Genomic DNA, 14999 nt, shown 5'->3' on the forward strand with positions numbered 1-14999 from the left:
CTTTTTCCCCATTATTTACATATTCCATTGTTTGCATAAGCAATCATGATAAATAGTTTGAATAAATATTAGGATTTTGCTTTTATTCAGAAAACAGCAATACAGAAGGTAAATGATTAAAAGTTGGAAAGTGGCACTTCCATGATCTAGCATATGTATTTGGACTCCAAATGTAGTATTCATGTTGTATTTTTTTTTCCTTTGCAGATTCACTATTTCTCTCCTGCGCTTTCTCCATCTACTTTTTTAACTATTTATTGGATTATAATTGCTTTACCTGGTTGTGCCAGTTTCTGCTGTACAACAAAGTGAATCAGCTGTATTTATACATATATCCCCATATCCCCTCCCTCCCGCAACTCCTTCCTACCCTCCCTATCCCATCAATCACCATGTTGATCCACCTTGACTGAAACAATGCCACCAAATAACAGTGTAACTGAGTTCATACTGTTAGGATTGACACAAGACCCTAAGAGACAGAAGATGGTGTTTGTAATCTTCTTCATATTCTATGTGGGAACCTTGGTTGGGAATTTGCTTATTATTGTGACCATCAAATTCAGCCGGACACTTGGTAGTCCCATGTACTTCTTCCTATTTTATTTGTCAATTGCTGATACCTGCTTTTCAACTTGCACAGTTCCGAGACTAATTGTGGATGCCCTGTCTGCCAAGAAAATCATATCTTACAATGAATGCATGACTCAAGTCTTTGCACTGCATTTATTTGGCTGCATGGAGATCTTTGTCCTCATCCTAATGGCTGTTGATCACTACGTGGCCATCTGTAAGCTGCTGTGTTACCCAACAATCATGAGGTGCCAGGTCTGCATCATCCTGATTGTTCTTGCCTGGATAGGGTCTTTCATACATTCTATAGCTCAGATTATCCTGGCCTTGAGATTGCCTTTCTGTGGATTCAATTTGATTGATCACTATTGCTGTGATGTGCAGCCCTTGTTGAAACTCGCCTGCATGGACACTTATGTGATTAAACTACTGTTGGTGTCTAACAGTGGGGCCATTTGCTGAAGCAGTTTTGTAGTTCTAATGATCTCATACTTTGTTATCCTACATTCACTGCGGAACCACAGTACAGAAGGAAGGAAAAAAGCTCTCTCCACTTGCAACTCCCATGTCATTGTAGTCATCTTATTCTTTGGTCCATGTATATTCATATACACACGCCCCCCAACCACTTTCCCCATGGACAAGATGGTGGCAGTATTCTATACTATTGGAAAACCCTTCCTCAATCCACTCATCTACACACTGAGGAATGCAGAAGTGAAAAATGCCATGAGAAATTTATGGCACATCAGAATTACCTTGGAAAGTAAAAGATAAATTGATGCCTCATTTCTTATTAGGTCACAGTTTGACTGAATCAGTACAGAGATCATATATGATAATGTCACATTATTGTGTGAATTACACAGAATCATATTTAAGACTGTGAGTTGCTATATTTTTTTTTCTAATTCATAGGAAAGATAAATGCCAAGGCTTCTTCTTCATTGTGTGCCAAATTTACCAGTTCTAAGCATGTCCTCCTGGTAAAGTTTATTTTGAATAAATTCAGTAATAACATGAGTTTTCTTGTTTTCATTCTTTTTAAATTTCTAGGGCATTACAATGTTCAGTGTTCATTGTCTAAACTTGTGTCTCACAGTTGAGATATTATGCATGAGGATATATATATATGACTGGAAATGCCATAATTCCATTATAAACTCATCTAATCTACACTTCCTTAATACCAGCACATACACACACACACACTACACAGGGAGTCATTGTTATCTGCAGTTCAGATTAGTAAATGAAGCAAGGTAAGAGGTATAGAAGAAAACAAAATAAGATATCAATCAGGTGAAAAAAATAAAGTTAAGATAAGAGAATAAGAAAACATCACATAAGGAAAGAAAACAGGAGTTTATATGTGGGTCTAAATTATTTGCAGTCAAATTAAAACTGAGAAAATGATGTAATTTTTAATAACTTTTGAAATATGATATCCATCTAATGTATAATTTTGAAGTGTTCATCTGCCCACAAAAGTGATCCCCCTAAAGGAAAAATTATGAATTCTAAGTATCCTTCCATTTCAGGAAGAAGTAGAATGCCTGATATGTGTCCAGAATATTTCTGCTACCATGCTTTAGCCTAAAAAATAGTATAATGTTAGGTATATCTATTGAAAATATAAAATCGTAAATCTGAAGTTCAGGAAAATGAATAAATCTTTGAGGTTGTTCTGCTAAGAAGTATCAGAAGCAAGGTTATAGACCAGTTCTGTATGCCCCCCATGTTAATAATAAATACCTCTAATTCACTTTATCCCTTAATTCAAAAATCTGCAGTGTGGCCTAAAACACAGGAAACGTTAGGAATTGATTCAGTGATTATGATCTGTACTTATTTTAGTTTTAATATGGATGATATAATGTAATGATTAAGAATACAAACTTTAGACTCCAACTTGATGAATCCGAATTCTGGCTCCATCAGCTTGTAGCCCTGTAACTTCAGGAAAGACAGATGAATTCCTGGGCTTCAATGTTTGTTTGTGAACAGGAAACAAAACTAACCTCTATTTTATTGGCTTATGATGAGGGTTAAATAAGACAATACACATAAAGGACTTTGAATCAACAAGAAAATCTAATATGTGTTATCTATTTATCATAAAATGGGTTTTAACAAATATTTACTAAAATTTAATTTTTTAAATTGTTACCAACAGTATATATACCAACAATATTTTTATTTTATTCAGAGAATGCAATTTAATTAGAATGGAAGGTAAATTTTAATGGAACGTATCAGTCAAGTACTGTTTTAATAATATTAGATAGAAATATAGGAGAATGTTAAATACATTGGTATTGCTTAAATTAAGAAAAAAAAGGAGGCTTTAGTGAACAGGCCTCAGGTTCTTTGCATTTCACATCATTAGCTTTAAATCTTCAAATATGGCTTATACATATCTGTAATCTTAAAAAAGAAAATTAGAAGTGATATAACAAAATCTAGAAAAGTGGTTGTTAGGAGCTGGGGGTAAGGGAAATAGGGAGAGTTTGGTAAAAGGGTACAAATGTTCAGCCATAAGATGAATAAGGTCTGAGGAGCTAATGTAAAATACGGAGACTACAGTTAAAAACCAACCGCAATCAAAACAAGCAGACACATTTATGGCATTCACCATAGTTCCTTTAGATTTCCAAGTGAGTTTTATACATTTATGAGCTTTCGTGTTGCAAATAGTCGATTTTTGTTTCACACTGAAGGACTATAAAACATCAATGGAGAATGCCATTCATAATTTGATATGATTAAATTCAAATTCAATTCAACTGCATTGAATCTGTAGATTGCCTTGGGTAGTATAGTCATTTTGACAATATCAATTCCTCCAATCCAAGAACGTGGTATATATTTCCACCTGTTTGTGTCATCTTCAATTTCTTTCATCAGCCTCTTCTAGATTTCGCAGTATAAGTCTTTTTCCGTCTCAGGTAGGTTTAGTCTTAGATATTTTATTCTTTTTGATTCGATGATAAATGGAATGGTTTCCTTATTTATCTTTCTGATCTTTTGTTGTTAGTGTATAGAAATACAAGAGATTTCTGTATATTAATTTTGTATCCTTCAACTCTACTGAATTCATTGATGAGTTCTAGGAGTTATCTGGTAAAATCTTTAAGATTTTCTATGTGTAGTAGCATGTCATCTGCAAATAGTGATGTTTTGACTTATTTTCCAATTTGGATTCTTTTTTTTTTTTTTTTCTCTGATTGTCATGGCTAGGACTTCCAAAACTATGTTGAATAAGAGTAGTGAGAGTGGACATTTTTGTCTTATTCCGGCTCTTAACAGAAATGCTTTCAGCTTTTCACCGCTGTGTATGATGTTAGCTGTGGGTTTGTCACATATGCCCTTCATTATGTTGAGGTAGGTTCCCTGTTTGCTGACCTTCTGAAGAGAATTTTTATCATAAATGCATGTTGCACAGCAGAGCTACACGGCATCATTTTACTTACCTTCCGTCTAAGGCCTAGAGCAGCAGTTTCCTCTGTACAGCCTCACTGCTCCCCCGACGTGGGTCGCAACACACAGCTATCTCCATCCGCCCTTGGTGAGTCTCGGCTTCCCTGGAGCTTCTGTAGCTCTGTCCGAGACACTAGGGGCTTTGGAGGACACCAATATGGATGCGGTTTGCCATAGTAAAACAGGCCTTCAAGCTCTGTGGTGGGTTTTCAGTTAAATTAGGAGATAAATATGGAGCTGCGGAAATGTAAAAGAAACTTTGAAATACTGTGACCCCGATCCATCGCCCAGGCTGCCTCCCCTGCTGTCCAGTGTTTCCTTTCCTAAGCTGTGCAGTCCCTAGAGAAACACAAAACATGATGAAGAATTGTAGGCAAGCTGGGGTCCTTCTGAGCATAGAGGGGAGTCTAGCGGAACGTGGTTTGAAGAAGGAAAGGGTGTTGAATAGGCATCTAGCAGTCCAGGACGAGTGGAAGACACACAGGCAGGCCTCGTCTCTTGTGCTTTTTTTGCAGATACTCTATTTTTTTACAGATTGAAGGTTGTGGCAATCCTGCTTTGAGCAAGTCTATTGCGGCCCTTTTTCCATCAGCATTTGCTCACTTTGTGTTTCTGTGTCACATTTGGTTTTTCTCACAGTATTTCAGGCCTTTTCATTATAATTATATTTGTCATGGTGATCTTAGACTCGCTGAAGGCTCAGAGGATGATTAGATTTTTTAGCAATAAAGTATGTTTTCATGTCATAATTTATTCTAGAATAAATTCATGAAAATAACACGTGTTGAGTGTTCTCACTTTTCTTTTTGGGATACTTCAAAGCTCAGTTCCTGCACTATGTTCCAAAATTAGTATGTGATGCATGGGGAGGGTCATATAATTAATGCAGGATGGGAATGCCATGATCTTTTATAAGCTTAGCTAATAGATTCCTATATAATGCTAGCACAATAAACACACACACACACACACACACACTGCAGGCTTTTATGGTGATTTGCATTTCAGGTGAATAATTGAAGGTAGGAGGCAAAGGAGAAAAAAAAATACTTAAAATCTAAATTTAAAAAATCAAGGCTGGAAACACAAGTAAAAAGTTACATAGGAGAAAAAAAAATGATAAGATTTGTGTGGTTCAAGAGTAATTTTACTCAAATTTAAACTGGGTTTAAATGAGGTAAATTTTTAATTCTGGGATACAATATCCATTCAATAGATAATTTTACAGTGACCACCCCACTTCAAAAGTAATTCATCTAAAAGAGAAACTATAAATTCTAGTTTTCCTTCATTTTAGAAACAAATAGTATCTTATATGTGTTCAAAGCTTTTTTGTTGTTACCATAGTTGTTATCCACAAAAATAATACGAGGTCGTATTTTTTACTGCAAATATACAGATGAAAATTCTGCAGGTGAGAAATAAACATTCCTGGAAGTTGTTTTGCTTAGAAGTACTAGAAGCTTTAAAGCAGTTCTATATGTCTCCCAAGATAGTAACAAATGTCTCTATCCCACATTATTACTTATTTCAAACATCTTTGCAAATAGCCAAAAACAGACAATTTTAAGAAGTCGATACATTAATCATAAGCTGCACTTAATTTACCCTCAAGGTAGGTGATATAATATAATAATAAACAGTGTGACCTCTGCAGTCAGGTTGTGTGAATTCAAATATAGGCTCTACCACTGTTTAGCAGCTTTATTGAGATATTTTTGACATCCAAAAATTGTATATGTTGAAAGTGTACAGCTTGATGTTTTGATGTTTGTATAAGGTGAAAAGATCACCACAATTAAACTAATGAACAAATCCATCAACCCATCCTTACTACATAATTACCATTGTGTGTGTGTGTGTGTGTGTGTGTGATGGGAAGATTTAATTTGAGATCTACTTTGAACTTTCGAGAATACAATATATTGTTAACTACAGTCACCATGTTATATATTAGTCCTTTTGAATTTACTCTTTATGTAAATTCTATGTAAAGACAAAGTCCAGTCTTGTCCCATTTGGTCAACATCTCTCTACTTCCCACAGTCTTTGGCCCCTGCTAACCACCATTCAACTCTCTAATTCTACAAATTGGACTATATTATTTTCACATATAAGTGAAATCATGCGGTATTTTTCTTATCATGTCTTGCATATTTAACTTAACATAATGCCTTCCAACGCAATCCATTTTGTTGCAAGTGGCAGGATTTTCCTCTTCTTAAAGTCTGAATACTACTCCATTGTGTCTGTGTATGTGTGTGTATCACATTTATAATATCCATTAATCAATCTTGAGAATAAGATTGTATCCATACTTTCGCTATTGTGAATAATGCTGCAATGGACACAGGAGAGCAGATATTCCTTAATGATCATGTCTTAAGATGCTTTTTGGATATACATCCAGCAATAGGATTAATGGATACTAACTCTATTTTAATTTTTTGAGAAACCTCCATAAACTTTTCCATAATGACTCTACTAGTTTACATTCCCATCAGGAGTGCAGGGGGTTCCCTATACTTTACATCTTTACTAACACTAGTTATCTTGAGTCTTTCTAATAATAGCCATCCTGACAGGTGTGAGTTGCTATTTCTCTTTTTTCCCAATGTTATTGTGATATAATTGACATATAACATTGTGTAAGTTTAAAATGTACAACCTGTTGATTTGGTACACTTATATATTGCAAAACGATTACCACCATAGCATTAGTTAACATCTCTATCATGTCACATAATTACCATTTCTATGGTAATAGCATTTAAGATCTACTCTCTTAGCAACTTTCAAGTCTATGATAGAGTAATATTAGCAGTATTTCAAGGATCTTATTACAGTATAATCACCATGCTGTAATTAGATCACAGAGTTTACTTGGTTTAAAACTGAACATTTGTACCCTTCACCAGAATCTCCTATTTCCCTTACCTCCCAGCCAGTTGTTATCACCAATTTATTTTCTGTTTCTATAAGTTCAGTTATTTTCAATTCCACATATAAGTGAGATCATGCAGTGTGTGTTTTCCTCTTTCTGACTTATTCCCCTTACCATAATGACCTCAAGGTCCAACCATGTTGTCACCAATGGCAGAATTTCATTCTTCCTCATGGATGAATAATATTTCATTACACATCAGGCAGAGGATTGAGTAGGCATTACTCCAAATATGATATACAAATGGCCAACAAATATATGAAAGGTGCTCAACATCATTAATCATTAGGGAAATGCATATCAAAAATCACTTCTCAGTTGTGAAAATGGACTTTGTTTTAAAGAATACGAGTAAGCAAAGATGTACACAAATGTGAGCCTTTGTACACTGTTGATAGGAATGCACCTTTTGCATCCCTTATGGAAAACAGTATGGAGGTCCTCAAGAAACTGAAAAAATATAACTACCATACAATCCAGTATTCCCAGTTCTTGGGAATATATCTTAATGAAATCAGGGTTTTAAAGAGATACCTGAACTCCCAAGTTCACTGCAACATTATTCATGATAAGCAAAACATGGAAACTATATAAATGGCTATTAACAGCTGAATGAAGATATACACACCAAGAAATATTATCCACCTTCTAAAAAGAAGAAAATCCAGTCATCCATGACAACATGGGTAAATGAGCAGGACATTATGCTCCATGAAACAAGCCAGGCACAGAAGGACATGCTACTTGATACCACTCATGTGATAAATTTACAGTGTTTATAAATTCAGAGTATGTTGATGGTTGCTGAGATACAGGAAGGGAGAAATAGGGAGGTATCTGTGAAAAGGTGCAAAGTTTGGTTATTCAAGACATATAAGTCCTAGACATCTACTGTACAGCATTGTATATATAGTGAACCACATTATTTGTTTAATTAAAAAATGCTAAGAGGGAAGATCCTATGCAAGTGTTATTATGAAAAATAATAATAATAAACAAGAGAGTGGAAGGAAATATTTATAGATAATGGATACATTTATGGCATAAATTGTGATGGTTTTAAGGGTGTATACTAATTTCCAAATTCATCAAATTGTGTACATTGATACAGCTCTTTGCATGTCAAAACTGATTTAAAAATTTAAAAAGGAAGTGAGTTTGGATGAATCAACGTGTCCTCTCATGCCCATTCTGAAATTGTTTTTGGACGCACTCTTAAGAATCTGACCAATAGTAATGCACTCCATTCTCTTTTCCTGAAATATCTGTCACAAAACCAGAATTAAGATAAGGCAATTAATGTAACTGATGTATTGAAATGCCAAATGTTTGTATCATTATCTGTCAAGTTTTTAAATAATTTTTATTTGACATTATTGTGTCAATGTTCCCTTCTTTTAATGTTTTCTATTATGCATTATCTGTATCAGTTGGAGATAAGTTTTAAATGTAATTTCAATATATAAACTTTTCGGAATGAAAATGAATATTCTTATCCAGCTAATAATAGAAATAAATTTCCTCAGTGTATTAAAGTCCACATACGAGAATCCATGGCTAACACTGAGGCAGGAAACACAAGGCTGGGCCCAAGGAGAGCCTCCTAATGTACATGCATTAGGCAGAAGGCAAAGCCGCCTCCTTGTTTTGCACTTAATGAAGCAATGATGCCTGGAAAAATGGCATCTAAAACAGAAACTTTGTAGCATCTGAGCAAGAAACTCTGACTATGAAAACTGTGGAGAATGTGCAATAAAAATGCACAGGTTGCCTACTCCCTCTGTATGACCTTCCATGTGTGGCACTTGACTAGTAAGGGGAAATTTAAGGGAAATCAGCTCTTACAGTGTGTGTACAGTAGCTTCAGGAGACAAATGTGCAGGACAGCAAGCTGGTGTAACCTGGTGCAATCCAGGCCACACCTCGACCTCCTCCACTACATGACTATCTCACCCCTAATTAAAAAGACCTCCACCCTTTCAAAGGGCTAAAAATAAGATATAAAGGGGGGTCAACAACTCTCAGGGTGATCTTACTTGCGAAGACATTGGCATTCTTCTCCTTCCATTCTGCAATTTTGCTTCTGCCCTGAGTAAGCTGTTTCTTTATTCTCTTTATTCCTCAGCCTCAGAGAGAGTGTGTGTGTGTGTGTGTGTGTGTGTGTGTTTATTTTTCCTTGGTGCCTTGTGTTCCTTGTGCAAAGTCTTTTGGTCAAGCTGAACAAGAGCCTAGACTTTTAATAAAGCTTTTCTGGTATCAACATCATATTCAACAATGAAAAATTGAAAGATTCTTCTCTAAGATCAGGAACAGGGCAAGAATGCTCATTCTAGCCATTTATTTCACCATAAAATTGGAAGTGCAAGCCAAAGCAATTAGACTATAAAAAATAAAATAAAATGCATCCAAATCAGAAAGGAAGCAGTAAAATTATCTCTGTTTGAATATGGCATAATCTTGTATGAAGAAAAATCCTAATATACCACACACACACACAGCAACTAATAAATGAATACAGTAAAGCTGCATATTGTTAATTCAGCAAACAAATCTCAATTGTGTTTCTGTACACTAACAACAAATTTCCTTTTATAAAGGAAATTAAGAAAACAATCTCATATAAAATAGCATCAAAAAGAATAAGTTACAATAAGCTTAACAAAGGAGGTAAACAATTACACCTAACACTAAGACAATCAATGAAAATAAAATAAAGAAAATACAATAAACGGAAAGACACCATGAACTGGAAGAATTAATATTGTGAAAATGTCCACTACTCAAGTAATATCAGATTCAGTGAAATCCCTATCAAAATCTGAATGGTATTTTTATTTAAAATTCTAAAATTTATAGAGATTCATAAAAGTTCCTAAAAAGCCAAAGCAGTCTTGAGAAAAAAAGAAAAAAAAAAAAAACAAGCAAAACAGGTTGGAAGCATCATACTCCCTGATTTCAAAATATAATAAAGGCTAAAGCAAATAAGACAATATAATACTGGCATAAAAGCAAACCAATAGTACAAAGTAGAAGACCAGAAACACCCATATGTATACTGTAAACAGCTCTTTGACAAGGATGTTAAGAAGGCACTATGTATTTCAACAAATATGTTGAGGAACTCTATATCCAAAACAAAGAATGAAATTGGGCTCATCTTACACCATACACAAAAACAACTTAGAATGGATTAAAGATTTAAACATAAGACATGAACTGTAAAACTTTAAAAAAAAGTAGGTGACAACCTTTGTGATGTTTAACTAGCTATGATTTCTGAAAATGAAACAAAAGCCCAAAGAACAAAATCAAAATTATATGTGAAACCATATCAGACTAAAAACTTTCAACACAGAAGAGAAAATAATCAAAAGAGTGAAAAGGCAACCTATGGGATGGGAGATACTAATAGCAAAAGATATATATATGATAAGGAATTAACATTAAAATTGTAGAAAAAATTCGACACTAGCAAAAAACATATAACTCTAAAAGGAAACCTACAAAATGGGAGAAACTATTTGTAAATGATATACATGGTAAGGAATTAACATAAAATATACAAAAAGCATATACCTCAATAGCAAAAAACATCTAACAATTAATAAATGAGCAAAGAACCTGAATAGATATTTCTCCAGAGACTTAAATATTGCCAACCTGTATATAAACAGATGCTCAATATCACTAATCATCAGGGAAATGCAAACCAAAACCACAATGGAATATCACCTCATACCTTTTAGAATGGATTATGAGAAAAAAATGATAGAAAATGTTGGCTAGGATATGGAGAATTTGAAACTATTGTTCACTGTTGGTGGTAAAGTAAAACAGTGCAAACACTGAAAAAAAAAGACTATGGTGGTTCTTCAAAACAATTAAAAATAGAGTTACCATATGATTCAGGTTTCCCACGTGTGGGTCTATATAGCCAAAATTATTGATAAAGAAGAGATAGCTACACTCCCATGCTCAGTGTAGGATTATTTACAATGAACCATATTATTCAGTCTTTAAAAAAAAAATAAGGAAACCCTTCCTTACAGAAATGTGCATGTATCTAGAGCATGTTACGTCAACTGAAATAAGCCAGACAAAGAGAAACAAATACTGCATGATTCCATTTATTTGAGGTATATAAGAAACAGACAATAGAATGTTGTCAGCTTTTGCAGGGAAGGGCAAACCGATAATTGTCTTCAATGGATATTTAGTATCAATTACCAAAGGTAAGTTCCAAAGAAGTACTTTAAAATATGGGCCCATAGTTAATAATAATGCATTGTGCACTTTAAACATTACAAAAATGAATAAAAGGTGATCTCATCTCAAAAAATAAAAAGGCACCAAGTATAAAAAGGAAAATATACAGATGACAAATAAGATATGAAAAAATGGTCAACATCATATGCCATTAAAGAGTTGCAAATTAAAACAACATTAAGATACCACAATGAACCTATTAGAAAGCCAATTTACAAACACTCACAGCATGAAATACTGGTGATGATGTGGAGAAACATGAACTCTCACCCATAGCTGGTAAGAATGGAAAATGGTACAGTCATTTTGGAAGACATTGTGGAGGTTGTTACAAAACTAAACATACTCTTACCATACAATCTGGTAATCACATGACGTGGTCATTACCCAAAGAAGCTAAAAACTTACATCTACACTAAAAAAAAAAAATACTGCACACAGTTGTTTATAACAGCTTTAATTCATAATTCATGAAAGCTTGGACTCAATCATGGTGTTCCGTAGTAAGTGAATGGGTAGATAAACTGTACTATGTCCACAATGGAATACTATTGGGTATTAAAAAGAAATAAACTATCAAAACATAAAGAGACATAGAAAAAAACTTCAATGCATATTACCACGTAAAAGAAGCCAATACAAAAAGGCTATATACCTTATGATTCAAATACAGAAGTTTTTGATAAAACAGGTAAGAACAGTGAAAACAGTATGAAGATTTGTGGTTGGCAGGAGTACTTGGGAATGAGGAATAAATAGCCAGAACAGAGTGCATTTTGAAGGCAGTGAAATTATTGTGCATGATACTAGAGTCGTGAACACATAGAATTACAGCTCCAAAAGTGAACGCTTATTTAATCTATGGCTTTCATGACAATGGTGTGTCAATGCTAATTCATTAACTGTAACAACTGTGCCAAGCTTGGTACAAGATGTTAATAAAATGGGAGATTTGAGGAGAGCAGAGCATATATGTGAACTCTCTGTACATAATGCTCAATTTTGTTGTGAACATAAAATCACCCTAAAAATAAAATTTATTAAAAGTGTTATGTTAAAATTAGAATTTAAAAATTGGTAAGTTGGACTTCATCAAAATTAAAATGTTCTGTGCTGTGAATGACACTGTTAAGACAATGAAAGGGTAAGTCACAGACTGGGAGAAAGTATTTACAAAACATAGTACACAGGCGACTGATATCTAAAATATACAAGATACATTTAAGACCAACAGTAAGAAAACAAACAACCCAGTTAAAAATGGGCAAATGATCTAAACAGACATCAGAGAAAATGTATTGATGGAAAAGAAAAGTCTATGAAAAGATTCTCAACATCATCTGTCACTAGGGAATTGCAACTAAAACAATGAGATATCACATAAACTTAGGCTAAATCCAAAATACTTTCATCACAACCAAATTTTGGTGAGGATGCCTTCTTTTTAGTTGGGTTTCTCGACTGATGATGGGCAGGAATTCCAGAAATTACATTCTTAGAAATTCTATTAGGAAAAAAAAAAAAAAAAAAGACTTTTCTCCATAGTCCAAACAAAGGTAATAACTTTGTTTCTCATTTTGAAGAGGAAAATTAGAAACTTGCACTCAGCTAAACATAACTCCATGCTTGTTCTGCCTTGGTAAAATATGCTTGCTGTGCTGAGAAAAACAAAACAAAACAAAAAAACAGGATGACCTAGCAATCCAAAGTAACCATAAGGTGTTTTGCTAAAAATGGAATGTTTTGCACCTGCTCTTGTAAGTTTCTGTTTGGAAACTTCCATGCTCTGTAAACCAAGTAACCAATCTACCCATGCTAACTGTAAACATGTGCACTGACCCCTATGAAAGTAAAGCTCACCTTGAGCTTGGGGCCCAGAACTTTGGAGTGTTAGCTATCTGGGGCCACCGCCTAATAAACCTGAGTTATTTAACCCTCTGAGTGTGGTGCTTGGTTTCTCGATGGACTGATTTCTACAACATTTCTAGAGGCCCCAGCAAGATTCAACCACACCAGCCCCTTTAGCTGCCAGACTGGTGGCTTGGCTGAGTCCAAGTGAAGTAGCTCCAAGACAAACAAGGAGGCACCCCACCTGATGGTATTCTGGGTTCTTTTTTGGACCGACGCTCTAACTCTCTGGATGGCCTGGTGCTGACTGGACTCATTGGGGGGACAGACCAACTCACCAGGAACAGCCACAGGATCAGGTAAGGCCCTGGGGCACTGAACCCAGTCAGGTCCCACCTCCAGGTGGAAGAGGAGCTTGATCACCTCCTATGGTCTTCAGTAAGAAGACCACCAGTTAGGGACCTTCCCAGAGGGGGGAGGCACTGTGACAGACTCTGGTCTGAATGTGTGTGTGTGAGTGAGTGCCCTGGCTCATCCTCATTCCAGGGCGACTGTGTGGCTCCAAGGCCTTCATGGCTATGGAGTCTGAATGGGCCCTAACCTGCGGTTCTGTGGTGACCTCACATGGCTCAGGGCAGTGTCTGTCTTTGGGGGACCCAGTCCCTCCCTGAGAGTCAGATCCAGGCCAGGAGTTTGCACTGGACCACCAAAGATAAGAGGCACCAAAGTTCCCCATGGGGATGTGGGCAGATGGGGACCTGAATGGTCTCCTCTTTTGAGAGGGCACCCACCCTTGTTAGAGGGTTGGCACCAAGAAGGAGGGCTTCTGATCAATCGGACACAAATTACAAATCTAGAACGTCTGGTGTCAGTACACTTTGATGTGTATGCTGCTATTAACAAGAACCCCTGGACAATTATAAAATGTGGGGGCTTGTCATGGAAACAAGAGTATAGACCCAATGACAAATATATGTGTGAGCAGGCCCCAGCTCCATCCACCTGCTATTGTTGCCCTTACTGGAGTTGTGTCACAGGGCAACCTGGGAGAATGAAAGCAAGATGGCTCTCCTTCAAAAGGAATCTGTTGACCTCAATTGCAAACTAGAGATGTGTAATCCTGTCAATTTGACTATCTTCAACCCTGGAGACTCAAAATGGAAAAATGGTCTCAAGATCAGTATTTATATCGATGGGCAGGGTATTGACCCAAGATCTGTGTTGGGTTTCCAGAGTAATTCTGTTCCACTCTGGATTTCTACACACAAGCTCTTCCATTCTTTTTATGAAGAGGTAGAAAGTGGTCCTCCACCTATTTCAGTCAGAACTAAAAACCTATTCATAGCCCTAGCAGAAACCATAACCCAGACATTGATGATTACTTCTTGCTATGTGTGTGGAGGAACTAATATGGGAGACCAATGGCCCTGGGAAGCTAAAGAATTAGATCCCCAGAGACCCTTCAACAACTCAGGGGCATTCAAGAAAACCAGGGTCGGGGTTTGGCATTTAAAGACTTCAGTCATCAGCAGGAACTGCCTGGCATGGTGGGGCCCATTATTCAATATTCCAGTAGGAAACCTCACTGGCCTAAGCCCAAAGCACTATAATACATCTACTCATACTTCTGGCTGGTGGGGAAGCCCAAACTATACGGAGCCTAATCCTCACCCTCTAGCAAGCTTCCCCAATTTAAAGAACAGATGGAATGACTTGTCCACCAAAGGCCAGGGGCCTGCTCCAGAAGGATTATATTGGATTCATGGGTCTAACACATATTTAGCCTTGCCAGCCAATTGGTCAGGGGAATGCATATTGGGGACTATCCACCCCTCTTTTTTCCTATTTCCCTTAGCCCAAGATGAATCATTAGGGGTCCCAGTTTATG

The 14999-nt window shown here is 36.0% G+C and overlaps 1 protein-coding gene across 1 annotated transcript; it reads left to right on the forward strand.

The window, feature by feature from the left end:
- The first annotated feature begins 417 nt into the window (after positions 1 to 417).
- Positions 418 to 1350, forward strand: LOC130848977 (olfactory receptor 4C11-like). The gene is given in 1 exon segment (XM_057727462.1): positions 418 to 1350. A coding segment is annotated over 1 exon segment (933 nt).
- The last annotated feature ends 13649 nt before the right edge of the window (positions 1351 to 14999 follow it).

The sequence above is a fragment of the Hippopotamus amphibius genome, chromosome 3 (genome assembly GCF_030028045.1).
Source record: "Hippopotamus amphibius kiboko isolate mHipAmp2 chromosome 3, mHipAmp2.hap2, whole genome shotgun sequence".
NCBI classification, from domain to species: Eukaryota; Metazoa; Chordata; class Mammalia; order Artiodactyla; family Hippopotamidae; genus Hippopotamus; species Hippopotamus amphibius.